Raw genomic sequence first — 26756 nt, 5'->3', positions numbered from 1 at the left:
TCCGAAAACGCTCGGTAACTGAACACGCTTTATTTTTACATTTTTATAAGAGTGGTTGGCACCTAGTGCCAAGACCTACTACCCAATCAAGATGCATCAGCAGGTCACAATATACAAGATTCAGACCTACTAGCCTATTAATAATGTAACGATAAGTATAAGCCAATATCCAACCTACTAACCCGGCACTAGTTGATGGCACCGGAAGCAGAATCAGCATTATCAGCGGGAAGAATGACCGACTGACCGAAGCAAGCAATAACCAGCCAGCCAAGCCGAAATGCGTGTGGAAAGCAGTACATGTACAGCGAAACCGAAATGCGTGTGGAAAGCAGTATATGAAAAAACAATCTGAGTCAGCAGATTCAGAGGTGGGTGACCCTGGCATTAACCTTATTTTTAGCACGTCCATAACATTGACCTTTCTTAGATTTAATGATGTATAATTTAGCATCTTATATAAGAGTTGTTCTTCTGAAATAAAGACAGTTGCGAAATCAGAGTGAATCGTCTCGTTACTCAGTGTCTGAACCACGGCACTTAAAATCAACCTACTTCGAGTGATCCTGTGTAAAACGGTTCACAAGTAGGACTCTCTGAAAGCTATCTACTTCGCGTGGCTCCAGTGTAAACGGACCACCAGTAGAACTTTCATCATCGAATCTACTTCGAGTGGCTCCTGTGTCAACGGACCACAAGTAGAATCCGCGGCATACCAGTCTACTTCTAGTGTTGCTCCCGTGAAACGGACCACAAGTAGACCCCGCATTACCTTATTACTTCGAGTGTTGCTCCCGTGATACGGACCACGAGGAGATCCCGCGGCATACCAGTCTATTTCGAGTGTTGCTCCCGTGAAACGGACCACCGGTAGACCCCGCGTTATCTAACCTACTTCGAGTGTTGCTCCCGTGAAACGGACCGCCAGTAGGACCGGCCGATAAGGAATCAGCCGAACCACAATACCACCGGTACTTGAGGAAAACCAGCCCAGGATTTCAAGCACCCCACATAAACTCCAGCTTGATCACAGCAAGCGCCTTGCAGAATACAAGTATACTTAGTCAGACTATTTACGTTCTTTGACTACGACTCCGGGACCTACCGCTACTCACGCGAGTTCAAGTTTGACGTAGTAGCCGCATAACGCTCTACGGACGAACAAGAGTGCTTTGGATTCGTAGTAACTTGTATTCGGCAGCGGCGATTAAACGTGGCAAAATTTGACTCTATGTATCTTAAAACACTTGTCAGCCCTATTTTTATACCCTTGCAGAGGGTGTTATAATTTTGGTCAAAAGTGTGCAACGCTGTAAAGGAGACATCTCCCACCCTATAAAGTATATATATTCTTGATCAGGATCACCTTCTGAGTCGATATAAGCATATCCGTCTGTCTGACGGTTTCTACGAAAACTCAGTTTTAAAGCCATCGAGTTGAAACTTTTCGTACATCGTTTTTTTGTTTGAAGGCAGTATATAAGTCGGAACGGCCGGGATCAGACGACTATATTCCATTGCCATTGCTTTGGTGTTTTTTGTGTTAAAACACAGATTCCATTTTGGACAAATTTATCCAACATTCCATAAGGATAGGCTGACTATATCCTGTAGCTGCCATATAACTGAACGATCGGAAATGGCACAACCTTTCTATTTTTAAAGATGCTTGGGGCTGTTTTAAGCATTTTTATTAGAAAATTGATTTGATAGTGAAATTTTCATAAGGCCAACTATATACGATGCGATATATTAATATAAGCTGCTACCTAACTGCAAGGGTATATCAACGCCCGAAGTTAGCTTTCCTTTCTTGTTTATGATTATTTAAGTGTCTAAGAGTCGAATATTAATAATAATTCTTTAAATTTGGAATTGTAGAAGCGACCAAATATTTCCACGGCACCTTAGAGTAAAAAAAATGTCACTGTGGATGAACTATCAACAACGGCAGCCTCACCCGACTCTCTTCGCGGGCTCCCCTACTTTTCTACAGTGCAGTTATGTACCTTAGACGCTGACCCGCTCTTAGACCTGCTCTCTTCATCTGTTACATCTTGCTTTCATGAGACGGATGCTGTTCGCCACCGTTTCAAGCTTGATTTCGCTTTCCCACCTTTTTATTTTCGTTTGGTTGGGGGTTGGGCTAGTGGACTTTATCTTCTAATCAGGAGTTTGTACAACTAATAAATACGAGTTTGATGGTACTATGATGGTGTCACCAAACTACCCTGACGGCTTTACCATAATTGTGCGCATTTTAAATGGTCGCATTAACGATCTTTTCACCAAGAATATTGTTTTAACGTGGTCTCTCATGTTGCGAAATAAAGACTAAAATGCGCACGTTCGTGAAGCAAACCAGAAATGGATTCCTTGCAGTTCGTACAATTATAAACAAATTACAATTCTCAAGTCTCAATTTCTTGTGATTAAAATTTTATAGAAGATTCTCCATAACGGAAAATACCGTACAACAATCGTTCTGGAGGCCTGCATGCCTCATCAGTCGATATTTCCTTACATACCGGCCTGTCTCTGGATGTGTTTCCAGTGAGTCCATGGACCAGCACATCAGACGTCGTCACACTTACTGACCTAATTCCTGACAGCTCGCCTGCTCTCTCCTGAAACGCTTATAGGTGTTGCGCTGGAGTGTTTGCGCACTTTTGAGTTTTTTGTCACGGCATGGGCGCGCAAATCGGAAAGTTTCGAGGTAATTGTGCATTTGCAGTAACTGCACAAAACTCGCCCTTCGTCGGTGTCGTCTCTACGAGCCCAAGCCTTGAACTCTTCGCTTTTGAGCCACGAATCCCGAACTATCTGTTACTGTCTTTCTGTCTTTTGGCATTATTAAATTTTTTTTAAAGGTTTCTGTTAAGCTGACGCGTTGCTCGCTCGATCGATTTAAAGTGACCAGAGTCAGATGTTAGGTATATTTAGGTATTTGGAAAGGTTATCTTAAAAATATATATTTAATGTAAAAAAAAATCGAAAAAAATCATTTCTCAAAAATAAAAAGCCAGAATTTCTGCTGTCCGCCGTTTTGAAATTTTTCTAGCAAATGGCCTTAATAAAAAGCCAGATTTGACGGCAAAAAAGCGAAATTGGCGACACTGCTCAGGATATTGTTTATCTTTATCATCATTTTGGTCAATGATCGTGATCATATGTTGGTCCTGGGAGACTTTAACATGTCTGTCATCACTTGGCTCCTATGTTATGACAATAACTGTTTGTCTCTAAAATGCTTTTACTGATGGCTTAGCAGGCTCGGCCCCCTTTTAAATCAACCTGGTTGTACACACTAGGGGCAGGACCCATCTTCTAAAATGATACTTCCTCCACTAAAAAATAACTTTTCTAAACGCGTGCTAGAGTGCCTCGGGAGATCTCTGTGAAGTCTGTTAGGCCCGTTAGCGTGACATCTCCAAAGAGCCTAATTCGGCGTCGCCTAGGTGTCGGGCAGTGGCATAGAAAGTGCGCAACCGACTCCTCTTCCATCAAGTCTCTGCAGCTCCTACAGTAGTCATTATGGGGCACTGATGTTGCTCAGTAATGGCCTTTACCGCTTGACTGCGGCCTAGCCCTGGAGAAATGAGGAAATGAGTCTCATAAATCTTTTCCTAGAAAGAGTGGACCAGAGCGCGAGATTTTGCAGGTCTGGAGATCACTCCATTTGCTAAGGGCTGCCAGGTCAGAAACTCCCTGTATTTAAGCCTAGCAGTTGCTAAGGGATGCCTAATCGTTCTTTTTCCGGAAGGAGAGAGCTGGTAGTACCCACCCTTGCTAATTCTTCGGCCGCACAGTTTCTATGTGACCGGGTACCCATATGAAACGGATGTCATGCTGCTCCGCCATCACGTTAAAAGATCTGCGTGTAATGCCTGTAATGAAAAACTTTGCCCCACGCTGCATCCTTTTAAACCTTTCCCTTCAGGAAGAGTTCTGTTCCATAGAACAGATCTGATGATCGGCTTGTATAGCCATCTGACTGTTTTAGGAGGCATCCCTCACTTTAGCCTACAGCTTTCCAACATGTGTAGAGCGAAATTGCCGCTCTGTTTAATATATCTGTCGTGTTAAGCTTCCAGTCTGGTTTCCTGTTTAACGTAATGTCTAGATGGAAAATACCACTTAGAGTTGAGTTTCTTCTATAGGCTTTGGGCGTCCTAGATTTGGTATTGTATACTTTTTTGTAAGTAGAACAAGCTTAGTCTTAACTCCAAGCCCATTATTATTTGCTCATGCCGAGAGTACTGTTTGCTTGCCCTTCATAAGATCGCAAAGAGTTTGTGAAAATTTCCCTACAAAGGCAATTGTTACATCGCAATAACTCTAATAACTTCAACGACAGCAGTCGGTTTTGTACCACCACGTTCCAGAGTAGGAGGGAAAGTACACCTCCAAGCGGAGTGCCCCTCTTGATGTATCTTCGAATAAACGAGGATTTTTTGTATTAGGTGAACGGATCGATTGCCTATTCCTAGTCCCGCCAGTGCGTCGATAATTGAGCATGGTAGGATGTTGTTGAATGAACTTTCGATGTATTTCTTCATTTCATATTTTTTGTGGTTCGGTCTCCAAAACGATACTTCCAGCCTTACTCCTCGCATTCGATTTGTAAATCCTGACCACGACCTACCCATTTAGTGTGAGGACCACTTGACATCGAGCCCTACGAAGCCTGCGCATTCGCAATCTGGTAGATGCTCATATTTATACCCACAGGCGGAAAGGGGTGCAACTTGAGGAAGAGAGAGTTCTTCTCCCCGCCCGACTACAATTCGCCAGCATCCTCGCCAGAGACCGTACCTCACCGGGACCTGTTACCAGCCGCCCACACGTGGAGAGTTACGGTACATATTTGCGGCACGGAAAAGACTCGACTTTTTATGGAAAAACTAATAAATCAAAAGCCAGTGAAAATTTCTCCATTAACAAGAAAGGAAAGCTAACTTCGGCGGAGCCGAAGTTGACATACCCTTGCAGTTCAGTCGCAGTCCGCTAGGTGGCGCCACGCTTCTTATATTATTAGATATATAGCGGATCGTATATAGTCGGCCGATCCTTATGAAAATTGGCAGATCAGATTGTTTTTCCCAAAATAGAATCTGTACCAAGTCCCATCTTTCTAACTTAAAAAACACCAGAGTTATGCCAATTTCGATCGTTCTATGACAGCTATAGGATATAGTCGGCCGATCCTTATGAAATTTTGTACATAAGATGTTTTGGTCAAACATAACATGTGTGGAAAGTCCCAACCCTCTAACTTAAAAAACACCAAAGTTATGGCATTTCCGATCAATCAGTTATATGGCAGCTATAGGATATAGTCTACCGATCCCGGCCGTTCCGACTTATATACTGCCTGCAAAGGAAAGAAGGATAGCTTTAAAACTGAGAGACTAGTTTGCGTAGAATTAGACAGACGGACAGACGGACATGCTCATATCGACTCAGGAGGTGATCCTGATCAAGAATATATATACTTTATAGGGTCGGAGATGTCTCCTTCACTGCGTTGCACACTTTTGACCAAAATTATAATACCCTCTGCAAGGGTATAAAAATATGCATTTAGAAAGCCAACGATGTTTTAATGTTCGTTGCAAACGGCTGAAAACACAAAACAGTAAAACATAATTGAAGCAAGATTAAAGCAGACGGAGTATTTTATTAAACAGTTTTTGACATTTAAAAGTTAATTTGAACAAATTTGTATGTTTATTTTCAACAACTTAGTGAGCTGGTAAATCGACATTTTTATTCATATCTGTATATTCTGGCACTAGATATAAGATCATTTATAGCTTTAGCCGGCTATGCCGAAAGTCCTTTAAATATTTAAAAAACATAAAAAATTTCGAAATCTTAATCACAGAACATAGATTTCCATTAAGAATGTTCCGTTACGGAGGGAAGAAGCGAGTCATCTGATGCTTGCCTATAAATAAAAAATTGTATATGGAAAATTTTGGTTCACATCTAGTATACCTGTCAATGGTAATCATACCTGTCCATTGAAACGTAATACGATCCGGGAGCAGAATTTGATCGACCAGTGTTGGAAAATTTTTTAAAGCGGGAGCTGCAATGTTTGGATGAATTTCCTTCTTCTTCTTTTATGAAAGGATTTCCAAAAGAATGTTTTTTTAACATTGTTTTTATTAGAATGAGAGTGTCTAATTTTGGAATGCTCCTGACGACAAAGCTTAAATCTTCATCGTCTAGTTGAACCAAACAACAATTTTCTTCTTCAGTTGGCAGTGGAAATTTTCCTTCTGATGTAACCCAATTATTTACCTAGAAAAGATAAAAATATAAATATTAATGAATTAAGTTTTACTATCGTATTTTAAAACCTTTAATTGAGGAATTGTTATTCTCTTTTTTGGATCTTTTTCCAACATATTTAACAAACAGTTTTTTAACTGATTACTTATTGTAACAGTTTGTGGAAACATAACAGGATCGTTTTTTATTTTTTCATATAGGAAAGGAACAGTCTCCCCAAAAAATGGAACGTTTCCATAAACTAGGGAGTACAGTGTTACTCCCAAAGCCCAGACATCCGCTGCCTTTCCACAGTAGACATTCTAAGTAAAGAAAATAGTTATTATACGAATTGATTTTTATTTTTATTTACAAACCTGTCCTAACACAAGTGTTTCTGGAGCTCGAAAGGCCGGGGTGCCACCAGTCGTACCGCTGCTAATATTGGCCTCTTCTCCAAAAAATTCATTGCACACACCCAGATCAGCTATTTTGACGTTTCCATATTCTGTTAATAATAAATTGCCTGGCTTTATGTCTGCGTGAATAATTTTTTGGTAGTGCACTGCATGTAAATAAAAGATAAACAGTAATTTTTTTTTTTTAAAACTAATTTTAAATACCATTTATTTTGATTTAAAATATACATTTGAAATAGTAAAATAAAAAATAATCGTGTCTTATTTTTTTATATAAGAAAAGTTTTGCATTCCTTTGTACGGACCATTGTAGAATTTTGTATAGTCTCCAATACCAATACGTTTATATCAACACTCTTTTTAGTGTGTAACTCAGAGAATCCACTTCACACCACAATTCCCAAATGAAAAATACATCTGGTTAGACTTTTGATCCACTTGTTTGTTTGCGGTATTGTGTGTTTGCTTTAAATCATTAAGCTTACGTTAAAACAAGAAAGGACTGCTATAGTCGAGTTTCCCGACTACATGATACCCGGTACCTGGATCTATTTTACCAATAAACCCAAAATAAAAATTGTGCTGCATACTTTTGTATGTTTTTGAATAAGAATTCAAATTTGGCTGAAATTTGTTTTGTAGTTATAATTCCAATGTAGGCATTGGAATAATTTGGCATTTAAAACATTTATAAAAAGGGGCAAAAGGGACAATGCCAAAATTTAGACAAAAGCTTGATCGGTTAGCTAAAATTTGGGTTCTTATAAATTAGCTATAGCTTGGTATCAAATTTTTAATTTTGTATAAATAAAATCTTTATAAATTTAATAACTCATAACTTAAAGATGTCTAATCATGCTTTCGTTTGAATGGGATTTTAAATTTGTATTCGACTTTCTGCAAGACCAAACGTCCCAATGATATGATGAATTACGTTGAAAATAAATAAAATTTTTCCAAAAAAAAATTATTTTTAAATAATGGCATTAACTATTTTATTTATTTTATATTTTGAGATGGCCCTTGGGATAACGTAGCTTATGATATTACGGTTATATCTTGGTTAACCCGCATACAATATCTGTCTAATACGTTGAGCTACCAATTTTGTGCAGTCACAGGTGACAGCTTAGCGTTACGTGCATGCACATTTATGTATTTGTAAATATGTATTATTATCATTAAAGACATGTCCACATATTCAATTTTAAATTCAGATTGTTAAAATATTAAGTTAATAAAAAACAAAAAATATCCAACGACCAGGAATAAAACTCGGATGGACAGCGACATAGGCTAACTAGGTTGGTGACAAAGTTTTATTTATTTCTATTTTAGTATTTATTGCCTCTTTGGGTTTGGAAGATGACCCAGAAATTTTCAGCAGCTGAAAAAAAACTAGTAAATGATATATGTGCAGAGTATTTTCAGTAATTCAGTAAAAGCTGCTCGAAAAAGAATTATTTAAATTTGTCTGCTTAAGTTTATGCATTTTACTAGCTCAAATAAAATTTAACAGGAAAGGAAAACTAACTTGGGGTGCAGCCAAAGTTGATAGGGCTTTGCATTTAAGTAGCAGCGTATATTATAAATATATTATAAAAATATATATAAATGCCTTTTTTCTGCATAATAGTGATAGATAGTCATCTATAGATAGTCATCTATCACTATTATACAGAATAAATGTGTACAACTTGAACTTCTTCTTTTAAGGTTTGTAGATCCTCTTTCTTCTTACCATAGCCGGTTCCTGCTCCTTCATATTTGTACACTGAAGGAGCGACGTACTGTGGCAACATTGATGTTTGTCAATAATATTGTCTCAAACAACATTAATTGCCCTATGTTATTGGGGCTAATCAACTTTATTGTGCCCCCAGAGGTATTTTTGCACGTTTAGTCCCTTTCAGATTGCACAACAGCTAAATTATCTTTTGAACGAGCTGATAGAGTGGAATTTATGTTACTTTTATTTTTTAAAAAAATATTCATTAAGGGGCTTACTGGTTAGGCATTTCTTAAGTAGTATGTAAGTTAGATTATAAAGTAGCCAGTAGACACAAATAAATAAATATATAAATTTTCAAATAAAAATGTTGCAGCGTCTTTAAAAAAAACAAGGTTATGTTTACGATCATTCATTAATATGACAGCAATAGGATATAGTTGGCCGATCCTTATGAAATTTGGCAGATCGAACTAGTTGCCCAAAATGCAATTCAAAGAAAGTTCTAACCTGACCTTTTTAAAAACATGAACGTTATAGCATTTCCGAATTATCAGTTATATAACAGCTATAAGATATAAAGGAAAGAAGGATGTGTAAAGTCTGAAGTCGATAGCTTCAAAACTGAGAGACTAGTTTGCGTCAAAACAGACAGACGGACATGATTATATCGACTCAGCAGGTAACCCAAGATCGAAGGTATCGGTCGGAGATGTTTCTTTCACTGCGTTTCCCTTTGCACGGTTATAAAAGAGATCATCTTTTTGCTACATCGTTATACATTCTATTACTTCTTTCTATTCGGATGAATATTTTTGCCGAATAATACCAGATGTTTCGATAAAAACATTTTTTATTTTCGACATTATCTTAATAATAACTCTATTTATATGTAAATTAATTTTAACAAGTTTTACTAGATCGACCGACTATAACACTGTGCGACAAAAAATGTTTAAGTTGATTTTTTCTTATATGTATATGGATTTTTTCTTATTATGTATTCAAAATAAGAATACAAGTTTATGGATTTGTTAATATCAATAGCCAATCAGCTTTTATGCACATTCTACGGCCTTTTTTACGGCCTTATAATTACATATTGGGAAAATATTTTTTTACCGTTATAAGCGTTGTTCAAGCATTAAACACGATACGAATTCCAAACATAGAATTTAAGAGATCGGACCCATGGGAATAAGTGATTAACAGCATGGTTTGAAAACGATCTCCTGCAGTCTAAACAAATATTTATGTGGTGCACTTGAAGAACTTAAGAAGGGTCACATAACATGTCAGCGTGCAGTCCGTTGATAATTTGTTTTAAATAGATTTAAGATTTTCATGTATCTTTCTTGTAAGAGAAGTGTATGAAATAAAAACAGTTTTTAAATGGAACTCATTGGAGTAACACCATTATTTAAGGGGCTTCTCTTAACAAGCGTTTATGCAAGTTCAATATCTATTATTTAAAATGTATTAAGAACATACACAGTTAAACTTTTATAACAATGTTTAAAAATTTTTTTCTCCCAGCTCTATACAAAAAAAGCGACTATGGAATTTGCTACGCGAGAATACCTCTAAAAAAAACCAAAAAAAAGCAATTTTAAAAAAATAACACTGTGCGACAAAAAAAAAAACCAAATACACTTGGGAAACGAGATAGTGTAGGTTGTTAATCTGGTCGAAGAGAACTCAAAAATATTTTTTTTATATTTTTGGAACCCTTCAATTTTTATTTATTTAAAAAAAAACCGTTTTTCGGGACTTTTTTGCGCTTAAAAATTCCTAAACGCGTTTTTTTCAATCGATTTCAAAATTTTCGCTGTTTTTCAATAGTTAAATGTTGTAGCTTTTGAAAAAAAAATATATCTTTGATTTTGTTGAACAAAAAGGACAAAATTTTTACACCTGAAACTGAAGTTTTCGACTTTTATTCGTGTTTTTCGGATTTTGATGCCAGTTTTTCGGTACAACTTACAAAAATTCGGCCATTTTTGATACATATTAATGTTTTCTCATTCATTATGAATAAAACGAGACAAATTTTATCAAAAAATAATGAAAATTGGTGAAGTTATAACGCTTTTCCCAAAAAAAGTCAACTCAACCTAGCGTGCGCTCCGGAGTACCTGTGTGTGTAAGACCGGAATATGCTCTTCTTCTTATAGTGCTCCCATGGTTTTATTGACTTCTTTTGGGAAAAGCGTTATAACTTCAACAATTTTTATTATCTCTTAATAAAATTTGTCTCGTTTTATTCAGTATTAATGAGACAATATTAATATGTGGCATAAATGACAGAATTTTTGTCAGAAGAAAGCACTATACTTTTATTTTTATACACATTGTTTCTCCGAAGCGCTCGCTAGGTTAAGTTGACTTTTTTTGGGAACAGCGTTATAACTTCACCAATTTTCATAACTTTTTGATGAAATTTGTCTCGTTTTATTCAGAATGAATGAGACAACATTGATATGTATCAAAAATGGCCGAATTTTTTTAAGTTGTACCGAAAAACTGGCATCAAAATCCGAAAAACACGAATAAAAGTCGAAAACTTCAGTTTCAGGTGTAAAAATTTTGTCCTTTTTGTTCAACAAAATCAAAGATATATTTTTTTTCAAAAGCTACAACATTTAACTATTGAAAAACAGCGAAAATTTTGAAATCGCTTGAAAAAAACGCGTTCAGGAATTTTTAAGCGCAAAAAAGTCCCGAAAAACGGTTTTTTTTTAAATAAATAAAAATTGGAGGGTTCCAAAAATATAAAAAAAATATTTTTGAGTTCTCTTCGACCTGATTAACAACCTACACTATTTCGTTTCACAAGTGTTTTTTCACTGTCGCACCGTGTAATAGTTTATTGAAAATAAAAAAAAGAGTATAATATTTTGTGTCAATTAAATTTTTATTTAATAAAATATTTTGTAATATTATAATTTTTTATACATATATAATATATTATATTTAATATTATATTATATATATATATTTTTTTTTTTGCGCGGTTCCCACTGCATACGTACAGCCCACCTCCCGTCCAACCGACCGAGGGACGCTGCCGCGTGACGTACGGCTCGAATCGCGGGAATAGATCCGAGATAGTTAAGCGAAAAGTAGGAGAAAGATATCACGAGGAAGAGTGTTTCACAGATAAGGCGGTTAATATAAGCGATTTAAGATTATTAGTAGAGCAAGGTGACAAGATGTGGTAGAGACCATTGTAGACCGAACATAATACCCTGAAAGGATCGTGTTGGGCATATGTCGAACTACAATGGCTGAGGAGAAGAGGACGAAAGTTTCTAGTCCTTCTACTAGGAACGTTAAAATTTAAGCGTGTTAGTAAATGCTGGCTGTCTATACTTCCATAAATAAGATTGTATAGAAACATGACACCCAGCATCATTCTACGGTTTGTTATTGATGGTAAGTTGATTAGTAAAAGTCTACTACGATAAGAGGGGAGGTAAAGATTTGCATCCCAATTAAGTCCCCTAAGCGCAAAAGTAAGGAAGTTTTTTTGTACAGATTCAATGTGATCTTGGTTTACTCCATATTGAGGACTCCAGACACACGATCCATACTCAAGAATCGGACGGACCAGTGATATATATAACGTTTTAGTTATGTACGGGTCATTAAATTCTTTTGACCATCTTTTAATAAAACCAAGCACACCCATAGCTTTATTAACCATGGTAGTTATATGGTCGGTAAATTTAAGTTTCAAATCTAATAGGACACCTAGATCGTTAACCTAAGTTAATCGTTCTAAGGCGTTCCCATAGAGAAAGTACATAGCCTGGTGAGGACTAGATCGGTAAAAAGACATGAATTTACATTTCGATCCCTTAAGCTTTAGGTTATTTGCTAAACACCAATTTTGAAGTTTATCCAAATTGGATTGAAATCTAGACTGGGCGCTAATGAATTTATACTGAAGGCATAGCTTAACGTCATCAGCGTACATAAGTACAAGTGAATTAGTTAAGGCAAGGGGCAACTCGTTAATAAACAGTGTAAAAGGTAGGGGTCCAAGATGGCTTCCTTGGGGCACCCCAGATGTGGCGCGGACTAAACGCGAGGTAACATCTTTAAAGAAAACACGTTGGGTTCTCCAAGATAAGAAGATCAGTTGGGAATCCCAAAAGACTGAGTTTACTTATAAGAAGCGAATGGTTAACAGAGTCAAATGCTTTACTGAAGTCAGTGTAAATGACGTCTGTTTGTAAGCCATTCCGAAAGCCATCCGTGATAAAAGATGTTAGCTCCAATAAGTTGGTAGTGGTGGAGCGGCGCTTCATGAAGCCATTCTGGCATGGAAACTACACAGGTGTTGCAAATGTGGAGTGATAAGTTTTTCAAAAAGCTTTGGAATTTCTGACAATTTAGAGATGCCTCTATAATTCGCAGCGTCGGATTTTTTCCCTTTTTTATGCAGCGGAATAATGAAGGATTCCTTCCACATAAGGGGAAAGAACGAAGTTTTCAGCGATAGATTAAAGAGTTTAACGAGCGGTTTGCACAGAGCCTCGGCGCAGTACTTCAGAACACAGCCTGGTACTCCATCAGGGCCTGGCGAATACACGGGCTTGACCTTAAGAAGATCCGATAACACACCACTTTGATCGAAAGATGGGCGAAATATAAGATGATTGGCTGATTGGATATTATAAGTGTAAGGCTGAGCTGAGCTGCTGCTAGGTGAATACGTAGTTTGAAAAAACTGTGCAAAGAGATCGGCCATTGCCAAACGTAGCAGTGGGGGAAAAGATACATGTTTACGCTTAGTGTTTACAAAGTTATAAAACTGCTTCGGATCCTGAGTAAACTGAATCCTGCAGCGGCGAATATAACTCCTATAACATTCTGCGTTATGCACGGTGAAAATGGACCGAGCTACTAAGTATCTAGAATAACTAACTGTACAGCCAGATAATTTATGTTTATTTAAAAGTCTACTTATAATGTTCTTTAAATTTTACTGATTTAAGTGATAAATGTATGCAGTGTCTGCTGGCTGACCCGACATTGTCCCCCCAGTTGGGGCCTGTCCTTCACCTTCATCCTTAAGGCAAGAGGCAAAGCTTAGACACTGCGCGCTTGGCGGTTCCAGATACGGTTCTAATCACCTCACTTGAGACACTACTACTACTAAGTATCTTGAATAACTAACTGTACAGCCAGATAATCTATGTTTATTCAAAAGTCTACTCATACTATTCTTTAAGTTGATAAGATGCCTTGTATACCAAGGCGGATTCGTTGAAGCGGACGGATATTTCCACGGCACACAAGCGTAAAAAAAATTAGTTTAAAGTGATAAAATTTTTGTAATGCTAAATTTATATCACCGCATGCCAGTAAATCAGACCAATAAAATTCCGAAATTAACTTATTTAATTTCATAAAGTCAGCATTACGAAAGAAACGAACTTTATGAGATTTAAGTGTAGACTTAAGGTCAATTGGATGATACGGATCCTCAGGGTCAGAAAGGGGCAAAGTTCTGGAAAGAGTAATTCCATCAGGATTAGAAACGAAACATAAGTCCAACAGCCGACCTAAAAAACTTCTAACGTGGTTAATTTGCCCGAGTGACATGTCAAACATGCCCGCAGGGAAGTCGTGGTGGGAGTTAAGCTGTAAAGACGGTGAATTTTCAACATTTGACCACAAAAGTTCTGGGATATTAAAGTCACCCATAGCTATCAGCTGGTCACCATCAGACAGACGATCGAAAACCAAACGAATAGCGGACAAATGTTGCCAGTGGGTTGGCGGTTCGGACGAAGGTGGTATGTAAGAACAGGTAACATACAAAGATTGATCGGACAAAGTGATTTTGATGCAAAGGTATTCAATGTCACCAAAATCTTGTGATTTTACCTCTTCAGAAGCGAGTTTGGAGTCTACAAAGATTAACACTCCTCCTCCTCTTCGCAGAGTTCTATCAAACTTCGGAGCTTAAGATCTCCGGCTTTAACCAAGTTTCTGTAAATAGAATAATGTGAGATGCAAAGAAAGAACTATCAGAATACAGTTTGGGAAGTTTACTACGTAAGCCTCTTGTATTCTGATAGGTAAGTGTTAGAGAAGACATTAGTTTTTTAAAACTGAGGAAGATGAAGTGGAAGGTTGGTCAGTGGCCGTAACATGTGGGAGTTTTACACCCACAGGTTTGGTCATTTTTTTTTTTCACCGTACTTGGCTGATGTTCTTGGACGAAAATATTCTCTGGCCAAAAGCTGGCGGAACAAATCGTCTTGAACATCTGCAAGGGCACACGTATTTTGAAAGATGACGTGTGCCTGGTGTATGAATATTTAAATTTTGTAATGTCCACCACCTTTATGTCGACTTTAGTTTTGGCTTTGATGTAAGCCGAGATATCAATCTCAGAAGTATCAGGGGCAAGCCGGGAAACAAAAATGTGTTTCGATGGTGGGATCACCTGCAAGGGTTTTGGTGCCGCCGCAACTAATACAGCGGCGTCAGTACGTACCGGGGGTCCGGGCGGTTGATTGCCCTGTTTGGTGACTGTTACAGGGGATTGAATTATTGGGTCTGGGATCACTTGAAGCGATGCCACAGAGGACAAATCGGACAATTGCTCATTAACCCTGACATATTCGGAAGCCGAATTTTTCTCAGGTCCGGCCCTTGGGGTGGCCAGAGATATAAGCGGCTGCATAGTTGTCGGCTGAGCAGGCTGAAGATTATTCGCCACAAGCACATCACTAAATGAGGATTTCTTACGCTTTGGAGACTCGTTTGGTAGTTGAAGACTACTAAACTGTGTATCAAGCGCACAGAGTTGGTCATTGATTTTACGAAAACCACTAATCAACTCCTTGAATCCGCTTTTAGTCTGCCTCATGAACGATCTCACTTCGTCCTGAACAGCACGACAACCGTCAAAGAAAAAGTGAGGCCGTGAAACTGAGGCCGTGAACCCGCACACTTCGCGTGTAAAACGTTTTCACAAAGCCAGCAGTGGATGGTAGGCTGGGAAGACGAGATTGTCTTATTACAAGACTTCAACGCACAAACCAATTTAAATTCCATAATTATTAAAAATTAAAATAATCAATTTATTAAAAATTATTAAAATTTCAATAATTAATTTGTTAATAATATTGATGAACCTTGTACCACTGTACCAGGGAAACGAAAGGGGGAAATTGAAGAGAGCAGTTAGTGCGAGTTAGTAAAATGCAAAGAAATAGAGATAAGAATCTCTATTGAGCGAGAAATAGAAGCAATAGAATAGAAGCAGCACCGTAAGAGATGAAGAAGCAGAGCAGGGCTGTGTTTGGAGGAAAAATTATAAAATTTTTATTTTACCTCCAAATATATCACTGCACACGCGAAGCGATACGGATCTATGAATTACAATTTGTTATTATTTTTATATTTTTAAGTGAATAGAAATAAACACGGATTGTTTATGGAAATCTAATAAGCAAATTTTATGACAACGCAGTGCGCACAAAAAAACACGTCCGTCCGCTTTGAGATAAAGAGAGGAAATCGATATATATATTATAATAAACTATTATTATTTTAAAATTGAATTTGTTTCCTGATTTTTTTTGGTTGTTTTAGAGGTATCTTTTTTAGAGGTCGCGTAGCAAGTTCTATAGTCGACATAGTCTTAAAATTTTGAAGCATTATTATTAAATTCTAACGATATATTTTCTTAATATATTTTAAATAATAGATATTAAACTTGCACAAACGCTTATAACGGTAAAAAAATATTTTCCCAATATGTAATTATAAGGCCGTAAAATATGCAAAAACGCGCGTTTTTTATCATAAAAATTTGTTATAAAAAGAGAAATCTTATCACTTAAAAGGTGGCAAAGATATTTTTGTGCATAAATAATGCCCCTTAACCGAAAACAATCAAAAAAGTAACTTAAACAAAGATTTTGTTAAATTTTGTCGCACAGTGTAATCTATTCCCACGAACGACGTGTTGACTTATGCTCAACACCTTAGCTTACCGAATGTCTCTGAGTGGTGAATTATTTGCGGTGTGTGGGGAAAAGAAGAAAAAAAATTTGATTAAAAACCAAAGTGTTTTTTTTCTTTTATTCAATTTCAAATAAGATTCAAATAAAAATACTGACTGATTTGGCGGTCTTCTGCTCCTAACCCTCTCATAGCTACTCTAACATCCCACATACCTTCTAGGTGGCACACTTTTATATAATTCGTATAGTATTTCCAGCATATTTTTGTCTTTATGAGTGAAATAGCAGTCTTTGACAATAAAGCCTGTCTAGGCGAGACCAATTTATTTATTTTACATTATTCGCAGCCTTGTGGTGTATTATAGTTTTTTCCCGTTTTGAAAAAATTACATTTATATAAAATTCTTTTGTATCGCTATACAATATCACACCGCTCAATAAGTTTCCGCCCTAAAAAGGAAAATTTTATTAATCAATATAGTTTCCATCTACGGCTATGCACTCAGTACAGCGCTTCTCCAACCTATCTATGCCATTTTTGTAGAAAGATGAACTTTTACCCTCAAAATAGGTCTCAGTATCGACAATCACCTCCTCATTTGATCGATATCTCTTGTCTTGGAGGTGCTTTTTGAGATCTCAAAAAAGCCAGTAGTCACTGGGAGCCGTAACTGGAGAATAGGGTGGATAAGGCAGAAGTTCGAACCTCAATTCACTTAATTTCACCAGTGTTGCCATAGACTTGTGGCACGGTGCATTATCCTGATGAAACAGTGGTTTCTTCTTTGCCATATGTGGACGTTTTTCCTTGATAACGCGATCCAGTCGATCCAGCAGTTTTATATAATATTCGCTGTTTATTGTTTTACCTTTTTCCAGGTAGTCTATAAATAAAATCCCATTTGCATCCCAAAATACAGAAGCCTTAACCTTACCCGCCGATATTAGTGTTTTGGGACGCTTCGGACGGCTTTCACCGGCTACCACCCACTCAGAAGACTGACGACTGGATTTTGGAGTGTAGTGGTGTATCCAGGTTTCATGGTTACGTAACGGCGAAAAAAATCGGTCCTATTGCGCTTCAACATGCTTAAACACATCTCGGAAGCATCGATGCGTTGTTGCTTTTGGTCCGGTGTTAGCAATCGCGGCACCCACTTTGAGCAGAGCTTTCTCATATCCACATGTTCATGTAATATCGTAAACACACTGCCTTCCGATATCTTTAAGGCATCAGCTATCTCCTTTAATTTCAATTTGCGATCGGCCAATACCATTTTTCGGATTGTTGCCACATTTTATGGCGTAACTGCTGTTTTTGGGCGACCACTGCGTTCAGCGTTTTCGGTGTCCACACGACCACGTTGAAATTCATTGTACCAATCTTTGATGGTTGATTTTCCAGGAGAAGAATCGGGGTAATGTTTATCAAGCCAATTTTTTTTTAATCAGGACACGAAACTCCTTTTTTTCCATATTGTGAAAAAACCCAATGGTTGTATCACTTAAAAATTTGAAGCTTAAAAGCACGTGGCCACAGAGTTGTGGTGCTCTGTGGCACAGGGCTTATGATAATCGACACTTTCGATAAAAAATATCTATATTTACTGGGGTATATTTATTTGTCGGGGTGATATTAGGAGGATATGTGTAGTTCTACAATCTCCTTTAGAAATAATATTTTCATTCCGGGAATGTGGCAATGGAAAATCAGCGGACATCAGACTGCCGTTACCAGCGGACATCAGACTGCAAACCATGATAGAAGTTCACGGCGCACCGATGGCAAGACACCTAGGCTGAAGGAAAAAAAATTCTACACCAGCAGCAAGATAATTCTGGCCAGGGATGCAGAGTTACAACCGGAAATTTGTTAGACAGCGCGAAATATGTATGCGGTACAAACCGAACCAGATGCAGGTCGCGGGGAAAGTTTTGTCACAGGAAGGTGCCAGGGGCGATGGGTGAGGAGGAGAGAAGGCGTGCGAGCGGGGACGGCTGACAAGTGAAGCATGAAGCCTGGTGGGCAGCACAACGATTGCTGGCCAACGACAGAACTAAGGGCTCACGGCTCCGTCACGAGAAAATGCATGAGGGTGCAGGTCGTGGAGGCATTTGCGGACAATCTAGAAGAGTGATTCAAGCCATTCCAGACCGCTTCGCCGAGCAGATGCGAAACGGTGGAAAGTTCACTTTACCTCGCAGCTTTGCTTACCAGTGCCTGTTATAATGATAGAGACTATGGACGTGATACAAGTTAATAAATAATAAAGCGTCTGGTCTTGATGGTATCACCAACAGAGCCCTTAAATCCTTCCCTTAACGAGCCATTTTGTTTCTGGTTTTGCTTCTTAATGGGGCACTTCCCGTGCTTCCGAAGAGCTCACGGCACCGCTGAACAGCTGCACCGTGTTAGAAAGTTGATCCTGGACTGTGTAGTGGCCGCATACCTGGACATCCAGCAGGCTTTTGACGGGGTGTGGCATCAGGGTCTCCTCTACAAGTTGAAAAGCCTGCTACACCCGCAGCTTTTTTTGCTAATTTTTAGTGATCCAGGATGGATGCTTGGCCTATGCCAATCTCAGCAGGTGTGCCTCAGGACGATCAGAGGATTCTATGTGCCCCATACGCTAACGACGCATCCATTCTCTCCAGGAGCGCTTCAGCCTATGACGCTACTAAAAATGTCCAACGGCTTCTAAAAACTTTGAAAATTGGGCTTGCCGCTGGAACATATCGATCAACCCGGAAAAATGTGCGGTGGTAACTCACACCCTTAGGAAGGACTGCTGCCCGGGGCTCTTTATCCATGAGTCGCTGCTATTTGAGCGCCTGATTTTCACAGCACACACAATGAGAGTCAGGGCCAGCTTACACGACAAGGCGCTTAAAAAAAATCCACTGGCTGAAAAAAGGTAACAGCAAACTGCGACCATCAAATAAAAACCGGACATACGGCCTAGCACGGTGTGTCAGCAAGGACCAACCTTAACAAGATCCGAATTCTACAAAGCCGTTTCCTACGCTTGGCAACGGGAGCTAAGCGGTACATCCGCAACAAGAACATCCAAAAGGAATTTGGAGTTCCATTTGTGGGGGACCCTTAACGCGGTTACCAGCGCCCATATAAGAAGACTCTTTTGTCATCCGAATCCCCTGGCTCAAGCACTTTGTAACTCACCCAGAAGGCGTAGATTAAAACGCTGGACATTCCTGCAGCTGCAGCGCAGGACCTGGCAGTTTCCATATATTTGAAAAACTCATCCAAAGTTTAATACTTTTCCCGAAACATTTTTTTTTATTAAAATCAATAGATCATACTATGTTTTAATTTTGGATTTATGGGAAAACTCGAAAGAAGTTTATTGAGTTTATTATAGTTAGTTCAACAATATTTTCTTCAATTAAATAGAAGTTTTTAAACTCATTTTTCCAAAAAGTCATGACTATCTCAAAAATCTGTTAACTTTTACTAAACCAGCTGAACCTGAAAGAGATTTGTTTTGAACATAGAAACAGTTATAGATAATGTATTTGTCCACATCCTATATCTATTGATTGTAGATGCGAAAAAGATGGTAAGATTCATCTCATGGTACGTAAAATTCTTTTTGATTGACAAAATGCTAGAATTGTAAAAATAGGTCCTATAGATTTACTTGAAACTGCCAAACACACTCGTAGGACTGATAAAAATGAAAGTTTAAAACCAAAGATGACATGTTCTAACACTTCTTCTGTTGAAGGCCAACAGAATCCGTTTTTTAACGGACTTGGGTGACCAACAATGCCATCAATATCATACTTTCAAAAGCTTTCCACCTCATAAATGCGAATTAATCTTCCTGAAACTGAAGCAATAAGTATCAGATTTGGTGATTCGGAAAGAACGACTGAAAGATCTATAAATTGTTAATGCAACAGAGACAACTTTTGCCATAGACAAAAATAAAATCAAATGGGAAAAATAGAGAAGCTTCTCAACAAGAAGCCAAAACTGAGTCCAAAGTCCTTACATCCTTTTATTTTGATGGGAGAAAAGATACATTATACCAGGAGGAACTAGGCTCCAAACGTTGTCACAAGACGCGCAAGGAAGAACATGTGTCTATTATAATGGAGCCTGGCTTTCAATATATTGCCCATGTAACGCCTAATTTTGCTATCTATAAAGGTATCTCTGAAAGTACCTCTGAAAGGATGTGATGGCACATCAGAAAATACGGGCTGGATAGGTGGTATTATTAGGCTTATTGCAATGTACTTGAACAGACCACTTCAGTGGGTTAAAGGCTTGCTTGATGCAAATTAATTACCATTGCGACCCTTATTTTAAAATTTTGATGGAAAAACATGTGGACCAAAAGTCACATGCAGAGAGTAAATATAAAATTAGTAAATTAGTAAAAATTAGTATTAGTAAATATAAAAAAAAAACTTTACGATGTTGGACAAGCTATTCATTAAGGTATTCTCTGATCAGTCTCAGCGAGATCCAGGAACACTCATCCACGCGGGTTGGGTCACTTCAGAAAACATAATGTGGAGATTATACATTTCTAGTGAAGGGCCCTCCAAAAACTTAGTTCACATAGTCACATTTACCTGCTAGGTTTCATTGAAAAATGAGAGATTCAGTTACAGATGGGGCGAAATACCTTTACTATCATTAAAAACAACAAGTCCCAGAACAAGTGTAGCTCCAACAAGGTTGTAATGGTGAAGCGGTATTTCATGAGCCATGGTAGTATAATTTCCTTGACTTCCATTATTTTTAGTATGTTAGATACCATTTATTGAAGGTATATGTACCAATTAAAATATAACATCTAGCAGATTAGGCAATTTCGTGATCAGTGTTCGCCTATGAGTTTTCGAACCCCAAAACAAACGCAGCGGCCGGTGCAATCAATGGTGAATATACAAGTGCATAACTAAGAGCTTGCGCAAAAGCTCTATCAAAGCTCCCAAAAGCGCATGCGCTACACATAACAACAAAGCGCATGCGAAACTGAGAGACAAACAGACAAGATTACGTCGAGTGAAAAATATAAGAGCGAGGTCACCGAAAGTAAAAGCGTGTCTTGTACAGGCGTCATGCATCTGCGAGAGAATACTAAAGCAGAAAACAAGAGAGGCACCGTGGAATGTTGTAGTCAAGGACGTGTTTTTTTCAGCATTATTTTAATATACATATATCTGAGTATAAACACACACAATTTTAAGTCGATCCGACGTATATTATATATTCATTATAGACACATTAGTGAAGACGCGCCGACGGATCCCGCAGTAGTTTCATATTTTAAACGCGTTTTTCTCAAAACGGTGTTTTCAAAGTCGGGGAACAAGAATCGGTTGAACCGATCGGTTTGAAATTTTTACACGAGCTTTTTAACTGTATTTTTTAGTAATTAATAGAAAGATTTCGCCATCCGATGAAAATTTCTTATTTTATAAACAATTAAATTAAAAAGTCGCAATTTTGTCAAAAACATTGTTTTTTGCTAATTGCTTTGATGATGATATTTTTGCATTTTACATGATCCAGTCCAGAGTTATCGGGCTTTACCCCTTTTTTTTTTTTTTTTGCAAAATTGGTAATATAAAAGTTTTCGATAATTTTTTTTGGCAATAAAAATATAGTTTAAGGTTGTTATTATATACCTGCCAAGCTTCAAGTCAATAAACCAAATAGTTTTCTAAGAACAAATTCTTGAAAAGTGCCTTTTTTCGAGCTTCTAACTGTGTATAAACCCTTATCAAAAGAGGTCAGCCTTATTAAACCAGGCATCCGGTCACCTGATTCACCCTAAATTTTAAGACTAGCATTGTGCTTTACTTAGTATTGCTATTACACTTTTTTTTTTATCGGTCTGTAATTCTGTAGTTTCATGCATATATCACTTACACTGACTTTCGACGGTTAAACATTGTAATCGATAGGTAGAATCAGTATTGGTAGAAAATGTAGTATTTTTTAAGTTTTCCGATTCTTGGCCCTTTGAAGTACGGGCCTACTGATCTCGGTAATGTGAATGCCGCCAAAAAGTGCCCTTTCATTGTCTTGCGAATTGTAGGAGAGCACACTGTGGTAAGATTTAGATTAAGATTCTGAATTGTGAGGCTAATTTAAGCAATTCCAGAATAAAACGCGCGCACCCGTTCGCCACGGCCATAGGCCCTTAAAGTATTACCCTTTCCTTTGGACCTACGCGTGTGGGGAGCCGTTTAAGGCAACTCCTCATGAGGCAAGGCAACATCTTTAATTCGCAGTTCTAGGGAGACTGCAAGGGCATCTTGCGCTGGAGGACGGCTTGACTACCAGCTAGAGAGTTGCCAGGAGCGCACGGAGCGCAATTTCCCGTACCAGTAGAGGAGTCGCAGCATTCCCCCAGGAGGAGTTCCCAGCTGAACGGAGGGGAAGCCACCCCTACAACAACGCGAGCGGATCAGCAGCCAGCGAGTAGTGGAGCAGAAAACCGGTCGCCACGGCGGCGGCCACTTCTCGCCCAGCCACTACGTTGAGTACAGTAGCGTCCCAATCTAGGAGTACTGCTGTCACAACTGCGCGTTCAGAGGTGGGCCAGCCACTCACGTCGTACCTGTTGGAAAGGATTACGGCGTTGGAGAACGAGCTGAAGAAGGTTAAAGCCTTGAACAGTGTGAGCACCGCCAATAGCGCGCCAATCGCAGTTGGCCCAAGCGCAAATGGCACCAACAGTGGAGCGTCATTAGCCACATCAAACGGTGAGGCCCCAACAAACGGGGTCGAGCTTGTCCCACGTGGCGGTGTCGGTGCGAGCAGTGCGGCCTGCACGCTGCCGCCATATTGGAGGGGACCGCCATTGCCAATGACCAGCAATGATCTTGTAGAGCCACTGTGTGCTAAAAGTGCTGCGCAGACAGCGCATGGATTCGTGCTACCGGGCGGGAGCATCCACAACATGGTAACTGCATCGCCATTTGTTGGATCCTACGTCTCGATGACGCCGAAAGGAGCCCAAGGAGCGGATGGGCCAAGAAGGCTCCCGGACTTTCCTGTATTTGGAGGGCAGCCCGAGGAGTGGCCCATCTTTAATTGTGCGTTTGTGGAGACGATCCAAGCGTACAACTGCACGGACCTGGAGAACAACCAGAGGTTGTTGAAGGCATTGAAGGATGCAGCACGCGAGACAGTGAAGTCGCTGCTGATTCACCCTGCGAACGTCAGCGCCGTGATGGAGCAGCTGCGCTTTAGGTTTGGCCGACCGGAACAGCTTATACGCAGCCAGCTGAACACCGTGCGAGAGGTGCCGCCGATTACGGAGCAGCACCTGGCGAGGATCGTTCCCTTCGCAACCCGAATGAGTAACCTCACGGCCTTCTTGTTGTCGGCGAAGGCGGAGCATCATCTGGGGAACCCCACCCTCATGGAGGAGCTTGTGGCAAAGCTTCCTACGAGCAAGCGAGTGGATTGGGCCAGACACGCTGCATCGATCGAGCCCTTTCCCACTGTAGCGGACTTCAGCGCGTGGCTACAGGAGTACGCAAACATCGTGTGTACGATTTTGGACAGCGAGGAAAAGGAGCCGAGGCGTCGAGTTCTACATGCGAGCGTAGACCAGAACGAATGCGAGGAGCGGGATGATCGGCATGGTTGTCCAATGCTACGACGAGCTGCAGGGAGTTCATCGGAGCTTCGCCACCGGGCAGTCCACCTGCATGATGAAGAGGCTCTGCTTTCAACGGAGCGCCAGATCAACAGATGCCGCAGATTGCATCACCGTCTGCTACATGAAGCGGACGAAGGGCGAAGATGACCGGAGCAGCAAGGTGGCTTAAGGCGCCACAACGGAGGAAACCAGCAGTCGGCAGTTTCCAGTCGCAGCCCGGAGAGGAGGCCTTCGTCACGAGGTGGACAGCAGTCGGCTGTCCTCAGAAACAGCCTGGAGAGAAGGGCCCCGCAGCCAGCGGAGGCACCCGAGCAGAGGAATTTAAGTATTGACGTCGAAGGAGGCCGACTTTTGTTCCGTATACTGCCAGTAACGCTGTACGGAGCTAGTCGCCAGGTGGACACATACGCGCTCCTGGATGAAGGATCCTCCGTCACGATGATCGACGACGAGCTACGGAGGGATCTGGGAGTGCGAGGCGAATATCGACAGCTGAATATCCAATGGTTTGGATGAAGGGCCAGCAGGGAGCCCACCAACGTGGTAAGTCAGCAGATTATTGGAGCAGGCAAGTCCTCCCGACATGTGTTGAGAAACGTGTATGCCATTTCGAATTTGAGTTTGCCGATGCAGAGCCTGCTCTCTTCTGTGCAGGAGCGTGAACAATGAAGCCCTACGAAAATGCAGTGCCGAAGCTGCTTATTGGATTGGACCATGGGCATTTAGGATTGCCATTGAGAACGAGACGTTTTGCCAAAGGGAAAGGAGGGCGAGAAGGCGCACAGACGGCTGATCAACGTCGAGAAGAAGTTGAAGCGCAACGGGCAGTTGGCGCTGGAATACGGTCGGATCATCAAGGATTACGTGTCCAAACGATATGCAAGGAAGCTGCAGCCGGATGAGGTCGCGGTGAAGAGCGAAAAGTGTCGAAAGTGTTTTGATGTCGAAAACCCGAACAAGCCCAGTAAGGTGCGGCTTGTGTTTGATGCTGCAGCCAAGGTTGGAGGAACCTCGCTAAATTCGGCGCTGGACAAGGGGCCTCAGCACTACAAGCCCTTGCCAGCCGTGCTCTTCCACTTCAGTGAAGGAGCAGTCGGAGTCTGCGGTGACATCAAGGAGATGTTCCACCAGGTGCTGATCCGACCCGAGGATCGATGTTCCCAACGATTCCTTTGGAGATATGGTAACGAAGATCGAGACCCGGATGTGTACGAGATGAACGTAATGACGTTTGGAGCAGCCTGCTCGCCGAGCACTGCGCATGGTGAAGACGGTAAAGGCCCTGAAGTTTCGGGATTCAAATCCGAGGGCAGTCAAGGCCATCATCGACCACCATAACGTCGATGATTATGTGGACAGTTTCGCTACGGAGAGCGAAGCCATTGAGGTATTTACCCGAGTGAAGGAGATACATGCGGAGGCTGGATTCGAATTATGCCAGTTTTCATCCAGCTCATCCATGGTCGCGGAAGCGGCGTTGGGACCACCTGGACAAGTCAAGAGCGTTGGCAAGTAGCAACGGATGACTTCAGATTCAGCGTGGAGTATCATCGAGTGCCAAAAAGCATTCTAAGTGGAGATCGAGTCCCTACAAAGAGGGAGTATTTGAGCCTGCTGATGTCAACGTTCGACCCATTGGGGTTCCTGTGCACCCTGATGATTACAGCGAAGCTGTTGCTGAGGGAGGTCTGGAGGCAGAAGATCCAGTGGGACGAAGCATTGCCGGAGGAGATAGGCAAAGTCTTTGCTGCCTGGCGCAGAGAGCTGGACGCCATGGGACAGCTCCGATGTCCTCGCCACTATTTTGGGCGTGGAGCAGTTCGGACCATCGAGTTGCACGTGTTCGTGGATGCAAGTCAATCTGCATTCGCGGCGGTGGCCTAATGGAGGGCCACGGACGAGGATGGCAACGTGCTGGTTAGCTTCGTGTGCGCAAAGACGAAGTGTGCGCCGATGAGAACGATGTCAATCCCACAGCTGGAGCTGCAGGCAGCGGACCTTGGAACAAGAATGATGAACACTGTCAAGGAGGAGCACAGTGTGGACAGCAGTGAGACGGTGTTCAAGGACTCAAGAACGGTGCTGCGTTGGATTGGCAGCACGCACAGGCGCTACAAGCAGTTCGTAGGGAACAGAGTGGCCGAGATTTTGGAGCCGTCAAAGGTTTCCCAGTGGAGATGGGTGCCTACAGCTGACAACGCAGCGGATGATGCGACGCGGTCGCAGAGCAAGGCGGACCTTAGCCCCGAATCCCGGTGGCTAAGCGGTCCCGCATTTCTGAGGCAGCCAGCAAGCGGCTGGCCATCGCCTGAGGAAAGAACCGAGCATGTTGCAGATGCACCTGATGAGGAGGAGATGCCCAGTGATTTTGCATTGGTGGCATCAAATGAATTTGTCATCCCGTTTCAGAGATTCTCGAGCTTCAATCGCCTGGTGAGGACCACAGCATGGGTCCTGAGGTTTGCCGTCGGTGCCGCAAACAGAGAAGCGAGGCCGCGGAGAACCTGTTAGTCAAGCAGGCCCAGAGCTGACAGGGAGGCCAGACGATTTGGAGAAGTGTTCGAGACGGAGAGGATACAGAGTGAGTTATCCAGCAGGAGCATTGAATGGGTCTTTAATTGCCCATTCAACCCGTCTGAGGACGGAGTATGGGAGCGGATGGTGCAGTGCGTCAAGCGAGTGC

The 26756-nt window shown here is 40.7% G+C and overlaps 1 protein-coding gene across 1 annotated transcript in view; it reads right to left on the bottom strand.

Moving 5' to 3' along the window:
* Positions 1 to 5655: 5655 nt before the first annotated feature.
* Positions 5656 to 26756, bottom strand: part of LOC6503265 (calcium/calmodulin-dependent protein kinase kinase 1) — a 66131-nt gene continuing 45030 nt past the window's right edge. Inside the window, exons 3-6 of the mRNA XM_001965803.4 lie at positions 6657 to 6844; positions 6369 to 6602; positions 6020 to 6309; positions 5656 to 5950 (exon numbers count right to left, since the gene is read on the bottom strand). Coding sequence (XP_001965839.2) covers positions 5902 to 5950; positions 6020 to 6309; positions 6369 to 6602; positions 6657 to 6844 — 761 coding nt within the window. The 3' untranslated portion in view covers positions 5656 to 5901. The remainder of the gene's footprint in view (positions 5951 to 6019; positions 6310 to 6368; positions 6603 to 6656; positions 6845 to 26756) is intronic.

Source organism: Drosophila ananassae, chromosome 2R (assembly GCF_017639315.1).
Source record: "Drosophila ananassae strain 14024-0371.13 chromosome 2R, ASM1763931v2, whole genome shotgun sequence".
Classification (NCBI taxonomy): Eukaryota; Metazoa; Arthropoda; class Insecta; order Diptera; family Drosophilidae; genus Drosophila; species Drosophila ananassae.
Note: the sequence above shows the minus strand (reverse complement) of the source record. Positions and strands in the feature narration are given on the sequence as shown.